Source organism: Aquarana catesbeiana, linkage group LG11, assembly GCF_042186555.1.
Source record: "Aquarana catesbeiana isolate 2022-GZ linkage group LG11, ASM4218655v1, whole genome shotgun sequence".
NCBI lineage: Eukaryota > Metazoa > Chordata > Amphibia > Anura > Ranidae > Aquarana > Aquarana catesbeiana.
Window position 1 is genome coordinate 60587141 of NC_133334.1, and position 22696 is coordinate 60609836.

At 44.6% G+C, this 22696-nt stretch overlaps 1 protein-coding gene across 1 annotated transcript in view; it reads right to left on the reverse strand.

Annotated features, from left to right (window-relative positions):
- Nucleotides 1-20904, reverse strand: part of PRRG4 (proline rich and Gla domain 4) — a 65597-nt gene extending 44693 nt beyond the window's left edge. Inside the window, exon 1 of the mRNA XM_073604476.1 lies at nucleotides 20584-20904. Coding sequence (XP_073460577.1) covers nucleotides 20584-20624 — 41 coding nt within the window. The 5' untranslated portion in view covers nucleotides 20625-20904. The remainder of the gene's footprint in view (nucleotides 1-20583) is intronic.
- Between the last annotated feature and the right edge of the window lie 1792 nt (nucleotides 20905-22696).

A 22696-nucleotide genomic window follows, 5' to 3' on the forward strand; every position in this document is an offset into this window, starting at 1 on the left:
TGAGCTCAGGTGCATCCTATTTCCACTGATCATTCTTATAATGTTTCTACAACTTGATTGGAGTCCACCTGTGGTCAGTTCAGTTGATTGTGCATGATTGGGAAAGGCACACACCTGTCTATATAAGGTCCCACAATTAACAGTGCATGTCAGAGCACAAACCAAGCGATGAAGTCCAAGAAATTGTCTGTAGACCTCCGAGACAGGATTGTATCGAGGTACAGATTTGGAGAAGGGTACAGAAACATTTCTGCAGCATTAAGGGTCCCAATGAGCAGAGTGGCCTCCATCACCTGCAAGTGGAAGAAGTTTGGAACCACCAGGACTCTTCCTAGAGCGGTCTGCCCAGCCAAACTGAGCATTCGAGGCAGAAGGGCCTTAGTCAGGGAGGCATTCGAGGCAGAAGGGCCTTAGTCAGGGAGAGAGGAAAACCTTCCAGAAGAACAACCATCTCTGCAGCACTCATCCATTCAGGCCTGTATGGTAAAGTAGCCAGACGGAAGCCACTCCTCAGTAAAAGGCACATGACAGCCCACCTGGAGTTTGCCAAAAGGTGCCTGAAGGACTCCCAGACGATGAAAAACAAAATTCTCTGGTCTGATGAAACAAAGATTGAACTCATTTGCCTCAATGGCAAGCAACATGTCTAGAGGAAACCAGGCACTGCTCATCACCTGGCTATTTCCATCCCTACAGTGAAGCATGGTGGTGGCAGCATCTTGCTGTGGGGATGTTTTTCAGCAGCAGGAACAGGGAGACTAGTCAGGATCGAGGGAAAGATGAATGCAGCTAATGACTGGCTTCTGTTGACAGAGAGGGGTACACACAGATCGAAATTCGCGCCTATTCCTACGGAACCAAAATGAAAAAAACATACAGTATCCCACAAAAGTGAGTATACCCCTCAAATTTTTGTAAATATTTTATTATATCTTTTCCTGTGACAACACTGAAGAAATGACACTTTGCTACAAGTAGTGAGTGTACATCTTGTATAACAGTGTAAATTTGCTGTCCCCTCAAAATAACTCAACACACAGCCATTAATGTCTAAACCGCTGGCAACAAAAGTGAGAACACTCCTAAGTGAAAATGTCCAAATTGGCCCGAATTAGCCATTTTTCCTCACCGATGTCATGTGACTCCTTACTGTTACAAGGTCTCAGATGTGAATGGGGAGCAGGTGTGTTAAATTTAGTGTTATAGCGCTCACTCTCTCATACTGGTCACTGGACATTCAACATGGCCCCTCATGGCAAAGAACTCTCTGATTATCTGAAGAAAAAAAATGTTGCTTTACATTAAGATGGCCTAGGCTATAAGAAGATTGCCAAGACCCTGAAACTGAGCTGCAGCACGGTGGCAAAGACCATACAACAGTTTAACAGGGCAGGTTCCACTCAGAACAGGCCTCGCCATGGTCAACCATAGGAGTTGAGTGCACGTGCTCAGCGTCATATCCAGAGGTTGTCTTTGGGAAATAGACGTATGAGTGTTGTCAGCATTGCTGCAGAGGTTGAAGGGGTGGGGGATCAGACTGTCAGTGCTCAGACCATACGCCGCACACTGCATCAAATTGGACTGCATCAAAATGGCTGTCGTCCCAGAAGGAAGCCTCTTCTAAAGATGATGCATAAGAAAGGCCGCAAACAGTTTGCTGAAGACAAGCATACCAAGGACATGAATTACTGTAACCATGTCCTGTGGTCTGATGAGACCAAGATAAACTTATATGGTTCAGATGGTGTCAAGCGTATGTGGCGGCAACCAGGTGAGGAGTACAAAGACAAGTGTGTCTTGCCTACAGTCAATCATGGTGGTGAGAGTGTCATGGTCTGGGCCTGCATGAGCACTGGGGAGCTCCAGTTCATTGAGGGAATCATGAATGCCAACATGTACTGTGACATACTGAAGCAGAGCATGATCCCCTCCCTTCGGATACTGGGCTGCAGGGCAGTATTCGAACATGATAACAACCCCAAACACACCTCCAAGATGACCACTACCTTGCTAAAGAAGCTGAGGGTAAAGGTGTTGGACTGGCCAAGCATGTCTCCAGACCTAAACCCTATAGAGCAGTGATGGCGAACCTTGGCACCCCAGATGTTTTGGAACTACATATCCCATGATGCTCATGCACTCTGCAGTGTAGTTAAGCATTATGGGAAATGTAGTTCCAAAACATCTGGGGTGCCAAGGCTCGCCATCACTGCTATAGAGCATCTGTGGGGCATCCTCAAACAGAAGGTAGAGGAGTGCAAGGTCTCTAACACCCACCAGCTCCAGGATGTTGTCATGGAGGAGTGGAAGAGGACTCCAGTGGCAACCTGTGAAGCTCTGGTGAACTCCATGCCCAAGAGGGTTAAGGCAGTGCTGGAAAATAATGGTGGCCACACAAAATATGGACACTTTGGGCCCAATTTGGACATTTTCACTTAGGGGTGTACTCATTTTTGTTGCCAGCGGTTTAGACATTAATGGCTGTGTGTTGAGTTATTTTAAGGAGACAGCAAATTTACACTGTTATACAAGCTGTACACTCACTACTTTACATTGTAGCAAAGCGTAATTTCTTCAGTATTATCACATGAAAAGATATAAAAAGATATTTGTAAAAGTTTGAGGTGGTGTACTTGCTTTTGTGAGATACTGTATATACACAGCTTATATACTGTATATGCCAGGATTATATTGCTGTCTGTCTTCAGTGGACAGACATCCCTTCACTTCCTATCAAGATGATAGCTTTGTCTGGACAGGAATGAGGGTAAATCTCCCTAAAGGGCCAAAAACATCAATTAAAAACTTGACATAGGCTCTAACTGTTCACAATTCGATCCAAAACTAAAAACACATATTTTTGCATGGCATTACATTTTAATGTGCTCATAGTCAGCATTAAAACATTCATTACCCATGATGAACATCTAGACTAAAGCCTAGTACACACGGGGTAAATGTCAGTCGGCTTCTTTCGAAGGCCCCTGGTCAGGGCTCACAGCCAATGGCTGACAGCACTGACCGGAGTGTTCTGGCAGGGAGCCGTCCCCCTGTCAGAACACAATAGAACAACAGAGGAGATCGCTGTACTAACATTGGACCTTTTTTTCTAGCGGTGTGTAATAGGCTTTAGCCTGAAGAATTGATTGCTTGTTGGCCACTTACAGCATCAAACACAATTTGCATACAGCGAAACATTTGATCTCATCTCTTAAAAACAATATGCGGTATAATCCTACTTCATTTTCATATTTCCACAGGAAGAATATTGGACATTTGATAATGTGATCAGCACTAGAGAGAGCCCCCAGAAACAGCATTTGCTCCAGATGAGGTGTTTCAATCTGCTGTGGACTTTTCTTTATCCACATCAACAAGACTGAAAGCAGCCAAACTCAAGACAAGTATTTTTTTTTCTTTTGTTTTGGATAGAGTGAAGAAAGGTTAAAGCCTCTGTCAGGCATTTATTGCCACCTATGTTCCTAATGGGAAGATTTCCCCTCACTTTCTGCCAAGATAGGAAGCCGTGGGACCTTCCAAGCCGGGACACAGATAACAACTAATTTTTGGGTCTGCTTTTATTAGTGTGAATATTCAACATTTATTTACTCCTAATGTGAATGAACGCTGCAGTTCTATAACATTTGTATGGGCATAATTACAGCATATTAAAGTGACACTAAATAATATCTGTATTTTCCAAAAATAATCATTACATTTCCACTACCCAATGGCCCTTAATTTCCCCTTCACTTTTGTTGTGGTTGTGTGAGCTGCTCTATGCACACTATAAATCCCACAGTCTATAGTCCATCTCAGGGGCAAGCAAGAGAGGGTGGCTACATTCCTACATACAGTGGGACTATGAAGAATGAACGTAGCCACCCTCTAACAGGAAGTCAGATCAAAGCAGCTAAAAAAAAAAAAAAAAGAATTTGGAGATTTGGAGGAGGCTAAGAGCAATAGAAATGACTTTTTGAGCTAAGAGTACACACTTGAAAAAGATTTGTTTTTTTTTTAAAAACAGAGTTTAGTATCACTTTAACCACTTCCCGCCTGGCCTATAGCAGAATGACAGCTGTATGGTGGTTGCGTTATCTTGACTGGACGGCAGAATAAGCCACGATTGCGTGCCCGTGGGGGTGTGCAGCGCAGCGATCGGTGTTGTGGTGTGTCACTCTGACACACCGCAACTCTGATCGTGGTAAGGAGCCAATGACGTAGGCTCTTTACCACATGATCAGCTGTGACCAATCACAGCTGATCACAGCGTGTAACCAGGTAGCGCCGATAAACGGCTTTCCTTGGTTTGAGCTGACAGGTAGAGCCGATCGGCGGCTCTCCTGTCAGAGGAGGGGTCTGCGCATTGATTATCGGTGCAGCCCCCATCAGAGGTGCCCACCACAGCTGCAAATCAGTGCCCATCAGATACCAGTCAGTGCCCACCAAAGTGCCAATCAGTGCACATCAAAGTGCCAATCAGTGCCCATCAGTAACGCCTGTCAGTGCCCTAAACAGATGCAGTAATGACTGTCAGTACCTCTTCATCAGTGCTGCCTATCAGTACCATCTATTAGTGCTCATCAGTGCCAATCAGTGCCCATTAGAGCTGTCTGTCAGTGCCCAGTGCCGCCTCGCAGTGCCACCTATCAGTGCCCATCAGTGCCACCTATCAGTGCCAATCAGTGCCACCTATAGGTGCCCATCAGTGCTGCATATCAGTGCCGCCTATTAGTGCCCATCAATTCTACATATTGGTGCCTCCTTATCAGTGCCACCTTATCAGTGCCAACCCATCAGTGCCATCTTATCAGTGCCAACTCATCAGTGCCCATCAGTGCCACCTTATCAGTGCCAACTCATCAGTGCCCATCAGTGCCCATCAGTGCCACCTTATCAGTGCCAACTCATCAGTGCCCATCAGTGCCGCCTCATCAGTGCAGCCTCAACAGTGCCCATCAGTGAAAGAGAAAACAAAATTTTATAATGGAGATGTTTGTTTAGCAAAAAATAAAAAAAACCCAGTGGTGATCAAATACCACCAAAGGAAAGCTCTATTTGTGTGAAGAAAATTATAAAAATGTAGTTTGGGTACAGTGTTGCATGACCGCACAATTGTCATTTAAGGTGTGACAGTGCTGAAAGCTGAAAATTGTCCTGGGCAGGAAGGGGGGAAGTGCCCGGTATTGAATCGGTTAAGTAAGCGATGAATGACATCATGAGATGAGTGACTCAGTTCTTTCACTATTCCCGTGTTCTCCCACATGTGCACACGGCTGTGCAGTCATGTCCCGTCTGAACCCAGGTGACTATGTAACATCATCCATCACTCATTAATGAGACGCTCATACACACCTTGGAGCTAAGCATTGTGGGTAGGAGTAGAAAAATAAAAGCAAATTGCTCAACTGCTGGAGTGAAACCAGGAAAACTCCCACACCCCTTTCCATTCCTAGTAAATCTATTAAAGTTAAAGCCTATACTTGTCATTGGCTGATAATAGCAGGTTGTACTAAGAATTACAATGGAATGAAGACATAGCAAGCTTAGAGGACCACTATCATAAAATATATTGCATTACAATAACTGTATAAGACTAGTACATGTAATGGTTGTATTCGTTATATCAAAATAGATCTAAACCATAACAGTGTGACAGTGTATCATAAACAGGTAATTTTATTCTTCTAGAAAATACTGTTTTTGCATGTAATTGCTGCTGATCTCCGCTAGACTTTTTCAGGAACTTCCTGTCTACATGCATTGGCTGCACATCACTGCTTATCCCCTTCCAGCAGTCACCTCTTGGCCCTTTAAGAGTTTCTAAATGTCGGGAGGCGGGTATTTCAATCATGTGACTGCTGTGATTGGCTGTCAGTGGTTACATGATTGCTAATCTCCCAATCACAAGTAGGCATCAGGAGCTTTCCAGTACGCCCTGATAACTGCACTGGGAGTGTTTTCAGCATAGAGATAGGTTTACATTTATGCGGCCCCTCTGCATTAAAATACATCTGCCAAGAGGCGGCATATATGCTTAGGGCTAGGGTTGTCACCTGTCCGGGATTCACCCGGACAGTCCGAGTTTTGAATCATGTGTCTGGGTTTCAGGTAGACTGAAACCCGGACACATTATTCAGACTGGGATGTGTCTCCCCAAGCAACCAAGATAGTCACACACAAATCTGCTGCCGTCTGGGAGCTGTGGGCAGCTGTCTGGTGGCAGGTTTGATATCACTGGGGGGCAGGGCGATGATGTCAACAAGAACTATTTAGCCACACCCACTGTTTGCTGTGGCATGCTATGGGCACCGCATTACTACTCTCCTTGGGGTTTGGCTTGAAGAAAAGGTGGCAACCCTACTTACTGCCAGCGGGAAGAGGTTAAGGTGGGCTTCTGACAATGACCATGCCTGTACTATAAGCATTCGTACAGCCATTTAGGGTTTGATTTACTAAAACTGGAGAGTGCAAAATCTGGAGCAGCTCTGCATAGAAGCCAGCTTCCCGTTTTTTTGGGGGGTTTTTTTTTTTTTTTGGTCAAAGCTTAACCACATGCTGACCAGCCGCCGCAGTTGTACTGCGGCAGAATGGCACAGCTGGGCAAAACAACGTTATGTAACGTCGCTTCGCCCTGTGGCCATTACGAGGCGTGCGTGCTCCCCCCCCAAGCCGTTGCGAGTGCCCAGCGGTCTCGATCACCGCCGCGCTCCCGCGATCGCTCGGGGCACACCGAGAACCGGGATCTGTGTGTGTAAACACACAGTTTCAGGTTCTCTGAGGGGAGAACAGACAGATCGTCTGTTCATACAGAGTGATCTGTTATCTTCTCTGCACTGTCCCCTCCCCTCTTCAGTTAGAATCACTCCCTAGGACACACTTAACCCCTTCACTACCCCTAGTGTTAACCCCTTCACTGCCAGTGACATTTTTACAGTAATCAATTTTTATAGCACTGATCGTTGTATTAATGCCAATGGTCCCAAAAATGTGTCAAAATTGTCCAACATGTCCGCTATAATTTCGCAGTCATGATAAAAATCGCAGATCAATGCCATTACTACAAAAAATTTAATTAATTAATTAATTAATTAATTAGGCCGGGTTCACACTGGTGCGACACGACAGCCCTCCTACTTTGGATCCGACTTTGCCCTGAGACTAGAAGCCGACTTGCGTCCGACTTTCAATGAATGGGGATCCAACTTGGATCCCCGCCAATACTAGGCACTGTGTTTGGTATGAATCTTGAGGGGGAACTCCACGCCAAATTTTAAATGAAAAACTGGCATGGGTTCCCCCTCCAAGAGCATACCAGGCCCTTCAATCTGATATGGGTTTTAAGGGGAACCCCCTACACCGAAAAAATGGCATGGGGTCCCCAAAAAAGGGGTGGGGACGAGCAAGCGCCCCCCCCCCTGAACCGTACCAGGCTGCATGCCCTCAACATGGGGGGGTAGGTGCTTTGGGGCTAGGGGGGCACCCTGCGGCCCCCCAATCCCAAAGCACCTTGTCCCCATGTTGATCAGGACAAGGGCCTCTTCCTGACAACCCTGGCTGTTGGTTGTCGGGTTCTGCGGGCCGCTTATCGGAATCCGGGAGCCCCCTTTAATAAGGGGGCCCCCAGATCCCGGCCCCCCGCCCTATGTGAATGAGTATGGGGTACAACGCACCCCTACCCATTCACCTAGGGAAGAAAGCATCAATAAAAAAAACACACTAGACAGGTTTTTAAATAATTTATTAGGCACCTCCGGGGGTCTTCTTCCGACTTTGGGGGTCTCTTTGTTCTTCTCCGCGCTCTTCAGCCTCTTCTCCGTGCTCTCCGGTTCTTCTCCCGCTCTCCGGTACGTCACAGTCCCGGGGCATGATGGGACTGTGACGTAATAAGGGATGGGGTCACCGGGTGACATCACCCTGTGACCACGCCCCATCCCTATATAAGTCATTGCGGACCACGCACACAGCATTACAGTGGGAGAGAGCGTCGTGTCAACATCGGAAGAAGAGAAGAGGGAAGAAGATGGCAGAGAAGACTGGGCCACCGCTAGCAAAAGAGCGGGCAAAAGAGCAGGAGATAGTGGAGGAGCTCGGCAGAAGATACCGGAGAGCGGGAGAGGAACCGGAGAGCGCGGAAAAGTGGCCGGAGAGCGCGGAGAAGAAGGAAGAGACCCCCGAAGTAAGAAGACCCCCGGAGCTGCCTAATAAATTATTTTAAAAATCCGTCTAGTGTGTTTTTTTTATTGACACTTTTTCCCCTAGGTGAATGGGTAGGGGTTCGATGTACCCCATACTCATTCACATAGGGCGGGGGGCCGGGATCTGGGGGTTCCCTTATTAAAGGGGGCTCCCGCATTCCGATAAGCCCCCCGCCCGCAGACCCCGACAACCAACGGCCAGGGTTGTCAGGAAGAGGCCTTTGTCCTCATCAACATTCCCCTTAAAATCCATACCAGACTGAAGGGCCTGGTATGCTCTTAGAGGGGGAACCCGTGCCTTTTTTTTATTTTAAATTTGGCGTGAAGTTCCCCCTCAAGATTCATACCAAACACAGTGCCTGGTATTGGCGGGGATCCAAATCGGATCTCTGTTCATTGAAAGTCGGACGCATGTCAGCTTCTAGTCGCAGGGCAAAGACGGATCCAAGGTAGGAGGGCTGTCGTGTCGCACCAGTGTGAACCTGGCCTTATTGTCTCCATTGGAGGCACATGTGACAACACAGAAGAGACATTGGGACAAAGCATTGTCATCCTATAACAGGACGTTCTTGAAATTTGACCTTCCTGGCGGGATAACTAGATATCCCAATAATGAAAGGTGCACATTTAAAGCCTAAAGCCCAACTCCGGGCACATTAAAAAATATCCACTAGCAGTGATGCTGTGCTCAGACCCCAAGGATTAATTGTTCATTGTGTATTTCAACAATAAAAGGAGATTTATTTACCCAAACCTCCACACCTCCCCACAGCTAGATGGATTCCCGCAGTGTCTGCTCCACAAGTGTGGAATCTTGACATCATCAAGATCAGAGCGGGGTCCATAGCCCTGCACTGGATGTGAAGGTGTCGGGGGAGAGTCCACCATCAGATCATGGGGGAGCGCAATGTGCTTGGAGAGCGGAGGATTGGGTAGGTAAGGCCTGATTCACACCTATGCAGTTTGCATAAAGAAGGTGCATTTCGCGTTTTTCAATACACGCTTTTGATCCATCGAAGTCTTTGGAACCAAAAGCCAGAAAAAAGTCCCTGGTCCTTTACATAAAATGCACAGATGTGAGCTACATCCATAGGAAACCATGTTAAATGGACTGTAGTGTGTTTCTGCAAAACTGAAAACGCACTAAAAAATGCATAGGTATGAACCAGTCCTTAAACTGTTTCACCTCTCCCCTAGGCAAAATTAGCTATTAACCTTTGCAGTGCTGGCGCAGCCCCACTGTAAGGGATAATCTTTTATTTGCCTGAAGTTGGGCTTTAAGTTTCTTTTATTTTTTTTTACCAGGGACAGTACTTACATTACAAGGGAAGTATCCTTTGTGCTAGTGGCTACTTCGTATGTTGAAATATTCATTCTTCCGACACACCACCAAAACCCCCTCCCCCGATACCCCCCCGCAGCTGTGATTTTCTGGTGCCACAGGGTTTACAATGAGTCGCTGGACTTGTCACAGGCGCTTATCAATTGTGGTGACTATGTCTGCCTCCCCCCCCCCCCCCCGCATTCATAAAATCCCTATTTTCGCTGGATCTATCCAGAATGAAAAGCACTCGATTAATGAAGGAAGGGCTGATGAATGAAAGGTTCCCCTCCGCCATTCATAGACCACATTCAATGTGGGAACCAACAGTACAGCTTCTATGAATGGAAGAGGAGGGGCAGAGAGGGTGGGCATAGTTGGAACATTTGACGAGAGCCTGTGACAGGTGCAGTGGCTCATATTAACCCCCTGCAGCATCAGGAGATCATAGTTGTGGGGGTATCGGGGGCAAAGAACTGAAGATTTCAATGAATCGAGCAGCCAACAGCACAAATGACATTTTCATTCAAGGTAAGTACTGTCCCTTGTGCTGATTTTAAAAAAAAAAACAATAATTCTTTTAAAGTGTTAGTTCACTTTTTCAGGAAAAAGTAAACACAGTACACCCTCCCCATCCTTCCGGTCCCTGCTGTATTTACCTCCATGAATGCTAAGGAACAGAGATGCTCTGTGATGTCACTGACCAATCAGAATCACTCTGATCCGCCCTGGAAGCTCTGCACGGAGAAGAGGAAGAAGAGCGGGGATTTCAAATCTCTGGACTTCTGCACCGGCTGTATGGGCACTGACAGCTCATCACCCACAGAGGTAAGTACAGCGGTACTGGGGTAGGGTGGTGAGGATGTACGGTATTAGTTCAAATTAAAAAAAATTCAGAAAAGGTAAAATAATACTTTAGGATTTAACTTTTTGTTACTGGTGTAATGCACATATGCATCAGCACAGTGCATGGGCCGTAATGCTGGCTGATGAAATGTCTTTACTGGCACAGGCAGCAGTGGGCTACTTGTACTGAGGGTTCTAGGCTGTTTTCAAGTCGGGGCCCCCCCACCATTTAAAAAGATCATGTATAAGTGTCTGTGAGCGTAGATCCATTTTTGGTTCTAACATGTTTGTGAAAATTTCTGAAGATATTGGAACACAGTGGTGGAATTTTGCATAGGATATAATGCAGTGGTATATTGTACTGTGGATGCTTCAGGTAGAGTATGTATTATCATTGGTTACGTTGATATTTCTGACCTCCTTTTGAAAAATGTTTAAATACTTATTGACATTGAGTTACTATAAACTCACTAGAATTAAAAAGTTTATCCTTTAGAATCTTTATGGACCCTCTGAAATCTGTGTTTTTCCCTTATTATAATCCAACACCTGAGCGCAGGTAAACCGCAACAGCCTATTCACACCAGCAGGCTTGTATTATGCTCTGTATAATGCATGGCCATTGCTGTGATCGATGAAGGGGCTGTGCAATGCGTTCTTACAATGCATCGCACTGTATACATTTTATTTTTTAACTTTAATCAAAATGTCACAAAATGTTTTCCTTTCACTCAACTTTATGCACTGCAGCATGTTGTGATGCGCTGCACTGTATAAATATGCATCCTGTAATACTTTTTTTATAGCAAACACCAACATAGAGCTTTGGTGTAAACTAAAATATTAAAACATAAGTCAGATTGCCTTGTCTATGTGTTGGGACTGCGTTAGGCACCCTTGCCCAACACTTATGGTGTGAATGTAATGCTATTAACAACATGATTGTTTATTATATAAAGCCGGGGTCTCCAAACTACAGCCCTCAGGCCACATAGGGCCCAGCACTGATTGTAGATTAAGTTCAGCGGAGGCTGCCTATGGTCTCCACTTCTGATGTAAGATGGGACTCTAATGGGGACCCTAGTGGAGATTCTGATGTAAGGGGCCTCTGATGGAGACCTGATTTAAAGGAGAACTCTCATAGGGAACCTGGCATAAGGTGAAACTCTGATGGGGAATCTGATGTAAAGGGGAATCTATTGAGGAACCTAATGTAAGGGAGAACTCTGATGGGTAACATAATGTAAGAGGGGACTGACGGGGAACCTGATGTAAGGGGGATTCTGATAGGGACAATGAAGTAAGGGGGCACTCTGATGGGAATTCTGATGTAGGGGTGTAAGCAGGTGCAGTTAGTTATTCTTCCACTAGGTGGCTCTGTCCCAAAATAGTGTGGTAATGGAGAACTATGTAAGTGGGTGTTCAGTTCCCTTTTAGATAGAGCCTTCCTGCAGTGATATGATGGGTGGAGTTAGTGGCCATATATATGCCAGGTTGGGAGGAGCCCAGTGCAGTTGGGGCATGGCAGCTAAACACCCCAGACACCTGTAGATGTTGTCAACTCCTACAAAGGCCCTGGTCAGGTCAGAAGGTCTGGGTGAGATCAGCCTACACCCATAAGAGCCAGCTGTAGTCCTGTCTCATGAAACATGGTTCACTTGGACTGGCAGTGGGATGCAAAAGGCCTTTAAGGCCAGGCTAAGTGTTCTCTGGCATGAGTGCTAATCCACATGACTATCCCAGGAGAAGTGTACAGAATCTAGAGGTGCAGCTGCAATAGTTCAGTCTCTGGAACGTCATGAAGGGAGTTGTGAGCTAGATGCATAAAGCCTAATGGACATGAGCCATCTGGCGTGGCACTGCACAGGTTAATGTATGACTTCTGTGTGAAATCTAAGAACTGACACTTCCTGTGAAGAAACTATATATCTCACAGTTCCTGGGTCTCTCAATCTAGTGCTCTACAGGTGATAGCTACACAGTAATTAGAACTGACACAGACACAAGCAGGCCAAGCAATTAAACTAGAGATCACCATGCAGTTTTATTTCACTAGCACTCTCACATTTGTGATGCAATACAGAGGAAATTGCAAGTCAAGCATTGGATGCTGGGTGGCCCGGAACAGGAAGTGGTCTTGTCCCTTTAAAAGAGAAGCATGGGATTTTGTTTTTATTGTAAAATCATACTTACCTAGGTGGTGCTGCATCTGTCCCCCGCCGACTCTAAGACTGAGAACCAAGCGATCAAACACCGCCGATCGCTTGGTGCTCAGAGCTCCCCGAGCAGAGAGCTGGTGACTGTCAGTCACTAGCTCTCTGCTCTGCCCCCCATGTGCTCATTGGAGCACTGGGCTGTGGAGGGGGTGGGTGGGGCAAGCTCAAGCTGTCAGCGGTATACAGAGACGGGTCCAGGCATATGGGCAGATCCCGACCATATGATCGCAATATTTCCAGAGCTTGGACCGGCTCTATGACATCAGCCCACAGCGGCTTTAGCCCGCTGTCTGCTGAAAATGGGTCACAGGAGTGCAGAACAAACTGCAGTCCTGGGATCCACAGGAGAAGTACAGCCAAATGAGCTTTAGCTGTACTTCTCTTTTAATGAATAGGGACAGGCTAGCTGCAGCAATACATGGACGTAGGGAAAATGATCAGCCAAGACACTACAATATGCAGCCACAACATGTGAGCCCATCATTACAAGGTAAGGTAAAAAAAACAACAAAAACATTTGAAAGGATCACACACTTCGACTCACAGCAGGAGTCCGGTGCGTCTCCATTCACCGTTTCGGCTCCGATTTCAGCCTGAATTTTGGGCTGAATTTGGACCTAAATTGGACCAAAAGACGCACAAGGCTCCTGTGCAAAACTGCGGTCATGTGTGAATAGGCTCCATAGAGAGCCGCTCACAATCTCTTGCTATGTAAATTGGATGCGGGGGAAACCTGCATCCAATTCGCAATAGTGTGAACCCAGCCTTAAAGAAATTTTGTTTTCTAGCGCTGCGTGGGCTGCTGAAAGCTCAACAGGTAAGAAATGATTAATGAATGGGCATAAAATGCTGCTTTATTCTGTACACAATGTAATCTAAGCACACATCTGGTAAATGAAGGGGAAGAGCAAATTGGTTTAGTCTAAGGAACTGCATCCCCTTTTGCAAACCTGGCACTTATACTTTTGGTACAAATCAATAGGTCATGGAGCAGACCAACCTTACTCTGGCCAGCCCTGTTGATACTGTCAAATCTCAACTATTATGCAGAAATCTAAAGCTTTTTTTGGTGCAAATGCTAGGTTGAATTTTCTATGAACAAATGAGAGCGGATATGTAAAGAGCATATTAGCTGGTCTCATATTGCTCATAAAGAATATCAAAATTTACTAGATATATTTAGGGATTCAGCATTTTAAAGTACACCTATCATAAAAAAGAGAGTAAAGTGAAGTCTATAATTGCTGTAACTGCTGCCTAATAGCAGTTTTTTACCCAAATGCACTGCTAAATTGGACTACCAAAATGCAAATGTGTGACATTATGTATCATATGTATAACACACATAGCCTGTGATATTATATACAGTATGTGAAAGGATAGGCTCACCTTCTTAACAAGTTACATGTAATTTAGAGCGTAACATGTTCAAGCAGATTCCCTTAGCCCCACTTCTCTGTGACAGCGTGGTTGTCCCCCCCCCCGCAGCCACTGTCACATTTGAAATCGGTGCAGCTGTGTGGGTGGAGCCTGCACAACCGCATCATTCATTTACAGTGATCAGTGAATGAATAAACTACAAATCCCATATGCCACTGTGGGAGATAGACTTGTATTTTCAATGGACTGCGAGTGAGCTGATCAGCGTTCTCATAGTCCATTCACAATTGCTCTGAAACTAATAGATCATACAGAGGTACAGGTAGGGAGCTGTAGGAAGAATCTGCAGGAGCCTGACATTTCACCCACGATCCACTGATCGCAGGTGCAATGCTCTGCAGGAGCCTGTGAAAAAAATATTAAATGCGTGTTTTTTTTTCCTGCAAAACTATGAGCATTTATTATTTATTTTTTTCAGAAAAGTGTTTTCAAATTTTAATACTGTATCAAAATTAACAACATAAAACAATTTATATATTTATATTATAAAACAATAATACATTTATATATTTTTATTATAAAACAATGATATAAAATAACCACCATTTTCTTGTTTGGCCTATAGGAAAACTCCAGACTATTTGTTTCGATGGAGTGGGTAAGAGTCACGATTTGTATTAACTTATTATTTTTTTGTTATGTTTTTTATTTTTGTTTGTGACTCCATTGGGAACATGTTCCCTCATTTTCTGTCCCTGTAATGTCTGTAAAAGAAATGGGGAGTAAACAGGCATCATTGGGACAGGAAGACACTGACAGCAATGAAAAACATTGTCAGAAATTCAAACCCTACACAACTATCCAAAAAATGTGACCCCTTTGAAGAGATTTACCATCACTTCCTGTCCAGACAGGACACAAGAGTAAAAACCGAGAACAATATTATTTGGCTGGAGATGGGCTTACATTTCTTCTCTTAATCAGTAACTTGGTATATAGTGTTAGGTAAAGCTCAATCGAGCCATTTCCTTCCCTCCCTTCCCCCCCCCTTTTTTCCTCCCTTTTCCCCTTTCTCCCCACTTCCCCTCCCTTCTTACCGTCTTTCCCCACTCTCTACTCTCCTTTTCTCTTGTTTTTCCCCATCTTCTTGCCTTTTTTCCGCCTCTCCCTCTTTTTTCTTTCTTCTTCTTTTTTCGGGTTCTTTATTCTCCTAGCAACATATCTATTTACTTTTCATATACATATTTAATTTAGTTATTGCGGAAGATTTATCATCAACCTGTATACATCCCCCATATCCGCCGTAGGGGAACCCTGCGGCATTCTGGCTGTGTTCCCACGTTTGGACTCTTGGGTAATCAGCTGTGCACCCATTCTTTTTGCTCTTCCCCCCTATGTTATTAAAAACACTGTATACCCAATAAATATGCAGCCACTGTCACATGTGCAAGGAGACATGTGTGGTCCCACTACACCTATGTACAACTACTTTCTTTTTTAATTATGCCTGTGTTTTAAAATTTGTTACTTCTATTGAAGATTTATCCTCCTGATGAAGTGGTCATAGACCATGAAACATGTAGAGGACCACATGTCCCGCGAGGACCTTCCATACTTTTGACTTCAATCTTGGAGAACATTAAGTATTTACATAACTGTATCAACACTTCTTGATTTTTTATCGTTTTGCATTGATTATTGGAAATCATGTATTGTCTTTTTTTATATGTAAAATAAAATACAACTTTTAATACAACTTTTATCTTTAATGTGTATTGTCTTATCGGTACCGACATTTCCACAGTGGAGACTAGTTTGGGAAACTGTCTCTTCCCGCCAATTTGCAGGAAGTCAGGTTAGAATGGGGGCAGAGGCTCAGTGTTGTAGACCCCATTGGAACACCCTTTAATTGGGATGGAGCTACAACCAACACAAACTTAGAAAATGAGGTCTTTTTAATGCAAAATGCATTCGTGTATCAGAATGGGACCAAGTGCTACATCCCAGACAGCAAGCAATTGTGCTGCAAGCTTGAAAATGACTTGCTAAGCTATTGCTAGACTTGCCAGGCTTCCCAAGTTTGTTTCACAATTGCAGCAAGTCCGCATTGCATGACTCCAGATCAACTTTCTTTGCAAACATTCTGCAAGTCTGCTGCAAGTTCTGGTTCAGTTATGTTGTACAATAGTCCTCCCACCACATTTTCATGCTGTAGACTTGCAGAGCTCTTGCTGTAGACTCACCACTGCAACTTTGCTCTTGCTAAAGACTTGCCACGCAAATTTGCTACAAATTGGAAAAGTGTCAACTAGAACGTATGCTTTAAGTGTTTTGCAAGTGTACAACTTGCCATTGAAAATGTGCAGCAAGTTAAAGTCGTAAACCCTTACAATCCACTTTTTGCTACAGGTAAGCCTATACTAAGGCTTAGCTGTAGCTACCCCGGATATCTCCTAAACCTGCACGGTTTTGGAGATATCCCCTGTATCTGCATGCGCCAACGTCATCTGCACATGCGCACTGAAGCGATGGCACGTACGTGCCGTTTGCTTCAGTGAGTGTGCCATTACCGGTGGCTCCCACGCGCATGCACGGGAGTGACGTCATCGCGGCTCAGGGTAATCACAGCGCCGGAGCCGCGATACACGGAGGTAACTCTGGAGAGAAATGTCGCCAGTCGGTGCTGTGTACGGGCACTGCAGTGGGGGCTTCGATCTCAGGTGAGTATTACATAATGAGCTGGTATGCTATGCAAGCCTTTGTCTTGCAGGTCTTTTTGTTTTTCATGTGGGTTTACAACCACTTTAACAGACTTACAATTCAACACTGCCACAAATTTGTGGCAAGTTATCCTTGCTTTCTGGGATACACTTGGTCACCGGGGAGACTAAAGTTGACCTTCACTTAAAAGTAAAAGTACCGTTCAGCCTCCCCCCCCCCCCAACCCATCCCCACCTGTAACATAATTTTTTGTTTTTGTTTTTATGGGAGCTGGTACCTTTTTCTGACAGGTACCCGCTCTCACTTCTGTAATTTTTGCAGGAAGTCACAGCCAGCTCCCATAACAAAGAAGCCAGTGCAGGGATTTCAAAGAATTGACTCCGGTGAAGACAGCGCTGGACTCCAAGGGCTGGTAAGTGTCTGTTTCTTAAAAGTCAGTATCTGCAGTATTTGTAACTGTTGACTTTTCATTTTTTTTAAATTAACTAAAGTTCTTCTTAAAATAGTTTTCATTGAGAGTTCTTTAAACAGCAACAATGGGATAGTTTATTGCGCTGGTTTATTGTTGGAATTTGTACAAATTATAAAGTAAAAATTCAATTAATAAATCTATCTCACCTGGATAGCCAAACCTGCTCTGTATCTATTCTAGAGATATCATCATAATAATTCTATGATCATAGTTTAAAACTACACATTGCGCAATCAGGCTCCATACAGTCAGTCCATGTGCACAACCCTGCTAGTGGCAGAAAACCGAAGACTGTAAAGTGTGATCCTTTCTCCTGTCATGGGTCACCCTGTTCATGGATCACAGTCTTTAACCACTTATCTACCGGGAAAATATTTTACTCTTTCACATATGTTAAATTCTGTATTTTGTGCTAGAAATTACTTTAAACCCTCAAATAATTATATTTTCAGAAAGCAAAGACCCTGGAGAATAAAATAGCGTCACTTGCAATTTTTTTTTGCACCATATTTGCTCAGCTATTCCTCAAACGTATTAGTACACATATTTTTTTGCTAAAATAAAAGATGGGGCTGCATCGAATAAATAGATACGAAACATGTAAAGCCTTAAAATCACGTGAGCCCATGAAATTGCTAAAAAACTGGTGCCCAAAATTGACCATAGGTGATGCTTTAAAAACATTTACAGGTTATTACTTTAGAGTTAAAGTAGTTATAAAGGCAGAAGGTTTTTCACCTTTATATTCTATGCATTAAGATGAAAAACCTTCTGGGTGCAGCTTCCCTCCCAGTCTTTCCTTATACTTACCTGAGCCCCATCTCGATCCAGTGATGTGAGCAGCAGCTCTCCCAGGTCTCTCTCTCCTCATTGGCTCACACAACAGTGAGAGCCATTGGCTCCTTCTGCTGTCAATCTCAACCAGTGGGCCAATGAGGAGAGACCAGGGGGCAGGGCCAAGCCACACTCTGTGTGTAAATGGACAATGTCCATTCACAATAGGTGGGAGCGAGTCTGCTTGAGTGCCCCCATAGCAAGAAGCTTGCTATTGGGAGCACGCGGTAAAGGGGAGGAGCCAAGACCGCCAAAAAAAAAAAAAATGAAGAGGTCGAGACTGCTCTGTGCAAAACCAGTGCACTGAGAAGGTAAGTATAATGTTTCTTTTTTTTAATATTACAACCTTTAGAAACAATTTAACCAACTATGGCCTTAGAATTATTGCTGCTGCTGGTGTTGGGGTGCCCATGGCGTAAATAGATACCAAACTGTAAGGGCTGGGCTCAGCCCTTCCTTCTCTGAGCTGGCCGCTCAGCTGCCGGCTAATTGGCAGCTCCTATCTCTCCACAGGTACTCAGCTGATGATGATATCCTGCTCGCAGTCCTGTCTACTTAAGCCGTCCAGCCCAGAGGATCTCTGCCTTCACCTTGGTCAACAACACAGAGACGCTCTCCTGCATTCCTGTTAAAAGACTTGCTTGGCTGACATCCCTTCTGGCTCCAGATCTTGCTTACTGTTTTACTACGCTCATCTCCGGCTCCCTGACGTTTGGCTTGTCTGACTATACGTTCTGGTTCCTGAACTATGGCTATGTTTTGACTATGTTTGTTCTATCTACTTTTATTATTAAACAAGTGTGATTTAACTGTACTTCTGTCTCGGTCTGATTTCATGGTTCCTGACACAAATGTCAAGCGTTAAAATCACATAAGCCCATGAAATTGCAAAAAAAAACCCACTATGGCAGCTAAAATTCTCCATAGGCGATGCTTTAAAAACCTACAAGTTATTACGTTAGAGTTAATCATGAATTGTGGCCCTAGAATTATCGCTGCTGCCAGTGGTGGGGTGTATACCTCCATAGCCCTGTTAGGCTTCGTGCACTCTAGATGTTTTGCTAACTCTCAGACTCCTTTCCTCCTGGCAGCAACATTTTGGCAGAACAAACGCATGATACTTGCAAACACATGTAACGCGTTTGCATTAATTCATTTCATTGCCCAGAATAATAATTTATTCTGGCTAATGAAATGAATTGATGCTCAAGCGTTAAATGCGCCTAGCATTACAGCACATTGAAGCTGGGTTCATACTATTGCGAATTGGATGCGGTCTTTTCCGCATCCAATTCGCATAGCAGGAGATCTCTATGGAGCCGGTCCACACATCTCCGCAGCGGCTCCGGTGCGAATTGCACATGAGTCCTGTGTGACTTTTGGTCCATTTTAGGTCCGAATTCAGCACAAAATTTGGGCTGAAATCAGACCAGATACAGTGAATGGAGACACACCAGACTCCTGCGGTGAGCCGTTGCATTTTATAGTGTCAACCCAGCCTTAGGTGCATTTATACGTGTTTACAGGTGTCAAGCGTTGGCAAAAATGTTGATGTTCCTGGATGCATTGGCTGGGGTTTTTTCTTTTTTAACCTGTCTCTAAACTCCTCTAAACGCCTATGTATGCACGTACACATAAGCTACCATGCAGGGGTGTTTAGACCATACCTCCCAACATTTTGAGATGGGAATGAGGGACACCTACCCTGTTTCCCCGAAAATAAGACCTAGCGTGATTGTCGGTGATGGCTGCAATATAAGCCCTACCCCCCAAATAAGCCCTAGTTAAAGTCCTTGTAGGTCTTATTTTCAGGGTAGGGCTTATTTTCGGGGGAAACAGGGTAGGCTTATTTGGTGGGTAGGGCTTATATTGCAGCCATCACTGACGATCACACTAGGTCTTATTTTCGGGGAAACGGGGTACTAGCAAATGTATGTAGGCATAGAACACGCCCTCTGCCACACCCCCTTAAAGGAGAAATAACCAAAAAAAAAAAAGGTTAATTAAATCCACAAGGGCTTTTCTTTTAGTACTATTATTCCTTTATATTGACTTTTAAAATTTACAAATGCAACGGTTTAGAATTTGCATGAAAGATTTAGCACTGGGAAACACTTTTTGAAAGATAAAAAGTGCATTTTATATACAACTATATAGATCAGGCCAAAATGAGGGACAAATGAGGAAGAATGAGGGACAGTCCCTCCAAATCAGGGACATTTGGGAGCTATGATTTAGACAATAAGTGCCAGATGCCCCTAGGAGCAGCAGAAAAAACGTTCAGCATTCATGAGGCCTAAAAGCGATCAATGGCTCTAGAGCCACCTGTTCACTTTTACCTAAAAGCTGTTCAGTGGCTCTAAAAATCAGTGCACCTTGCTTTAACCGCTGGAATACCAGGACATTTGAAAACGTACGCTGGTAGACAAGGAGTTAAACAGTTTGTAAGTTGGACAGTAACACAAAATTTACATACAATATCTCTTTATTCTAGCAAGTCTAAGCAACTAACAAAATAATATGGTACTAGGAGGGTTGTTGAGTGGAGGCCATATTGGCTATTACAATGCAAATCCACAAACGTTGAACTCTTACCTTAACGTGAGAGCCAGGTAAACATTGTTGAGTAGACTCATCAGTACCTGGAACACTGAGATCTAATAAGGCGTGTACTCAGTTCCCTTGTTATTCCCGTAGAAGAACAGGTTCCGATCAATAGAGAAAAGCAAAGTCCAAGTAGTAGTATTCAATAGTTCTGCTCATATGTCTTCCTATGAAAGGCAGAGAATCCAAGAAACGGTCAATCTGTCTCCTGGGATTCTCTAATAATGTCTCTTCTGTTCCTCTGGACGCCGACTCTCATCCATACCAGGAAGTCAGCAGCCAGGTGATACATCCAGGTGACTCCTCCTGCCAGAGGTGGAGTGACATAAGATAAATGTACCTGTCTTGTCTTGATCTGCAATACATCTGTGTCACTGAACAGGAATCTACAGAATGAGATTAAGTCCTGCTGTACAGGTTTTGATAATATAATAATTGCCATTGATGAGTGTATTTAGAATAACAGTTTAATAATGGAGCGATGAAAAAATAAATATTGTATAGACAAATGAATAGATTGCATTATCTATACATTCCAGTGTGTACATTTCCCCTGGTGATGAATATGATTACTTCCTGTCAAACCACATTGCAGTGGGTATAAGTGGGTCAATTCTGCTCCTATGTAGAGAGATGGGAATGAGTTAGACCCCTTTCCCACTGATGGGGGTGTGCTTTTGTCCCGCTGGAAAGGTGCGTTACAGAGCGGCAATAACGCATCAAAATTATTTCCCGTTAGAGACTTTGCACATCGCTGCGCTGTGTTTGTGCTGTGGTTTGAAAAGTCCTGCATGCGCTTTTAAAAAGCTCACCAAAGATGCACCTTCCATTGAAGTACATGGGAGACGCACCAAAAATGCACGCAGAGTTTGTCTTTAGGTGCGTTTTTGGGGTCATGTGGCAAAAAGATGCTGGCTGGTTAAAGAGCGGGCACCCGCAAGCATCCTTAACAATCAGTGAATAGCTGATTGGTAAGGAGCTGGAACATGCTGGCTTCCTTAACAATCAGCAGGGATGTAAACAATGCCTCAAGCACAGCCTTCTGCCCTCCTGGTGGTCACCAGTAGCAGCAGCCTTCCATATCCAGCCTTCCCCCGCCTCCTTCCCTCAGATTCCCACCCCATCTCTCCACATTTCCCCCCCCCCCCCCACGGTGGTAGCATCGCTCCTACACAAGAGGAGCTGGAGCATGCTGACCACTGGAGGGAGGCATTATCATTGGTTTTCAAAGCGAAGCTCCACCCAAAAGGGGAAACTCTGCTTGTCTACTTCCAACCCCCCCCCCCCTCTGCTGCCCCATTTGGCACCTATTGGGGAGGGGGGGAACGGGTATCTGGTTTTGCAAGGAAGTTCGACCCCTTCCCCCACAGCTGGCCCATTCACAAAGTGCAGCAAGATTCGCGCATGCGCAGTAGGAAAGCAGCTGTGAAGCAGCAAGGCTTCACTGCAAATTTCTCTTAGCCAAGATGGCGGCAACAGCACTAAGAATTGGCTCAGGTGAGAACACCGCTGGATGGGACAGGTAAGTGCCCTAGTAGTAAAAGTAGTAAAAGTCGGCAGTTGACTTTTGGGAGGGGAGCCCGAAACTTCTTTTTAAGGGCCCCAACGGGTTTCGGCTCCTTAACATTCACCTGCTGGTGTCCTTAACAACCAATGAATAGCCGGTTGTCAAGGAGCTGGAACTAGACGGCGTCCTTAACAACCAGCTATTCACAAATATGCGCTGTAATGCATCGCATTTAAAACCCACTGTGCATTTTTTTTAAAAACCCAAAGTGCGTTTTAGAAGCGCTGCAGTATGAAAGAAGCTCCTCTGCTGTGTAAAAGCAGCCTAAAGGTACATTCACACCTTGTGCGTTAGGACTGTGCTGGGCAGCTATTCCATTGCAGTCAAAGCAAAATGCCTTGTCTCCTTATATGCCTAGTACTGTGTTCAGTACTTAATTTTAGTATGAGGCGACCCTGCTTCTCACCATGTGGCAGCCAATAAAAATTTATGAGATGTCCGTGTGACATTTCAAATAAGTTTGTTTAAAAGTTGGTGCCCTGACCACTGCATCAATCCAGCAGAATGGACCGTGCCAAACACCAGCCGCTGCATTGT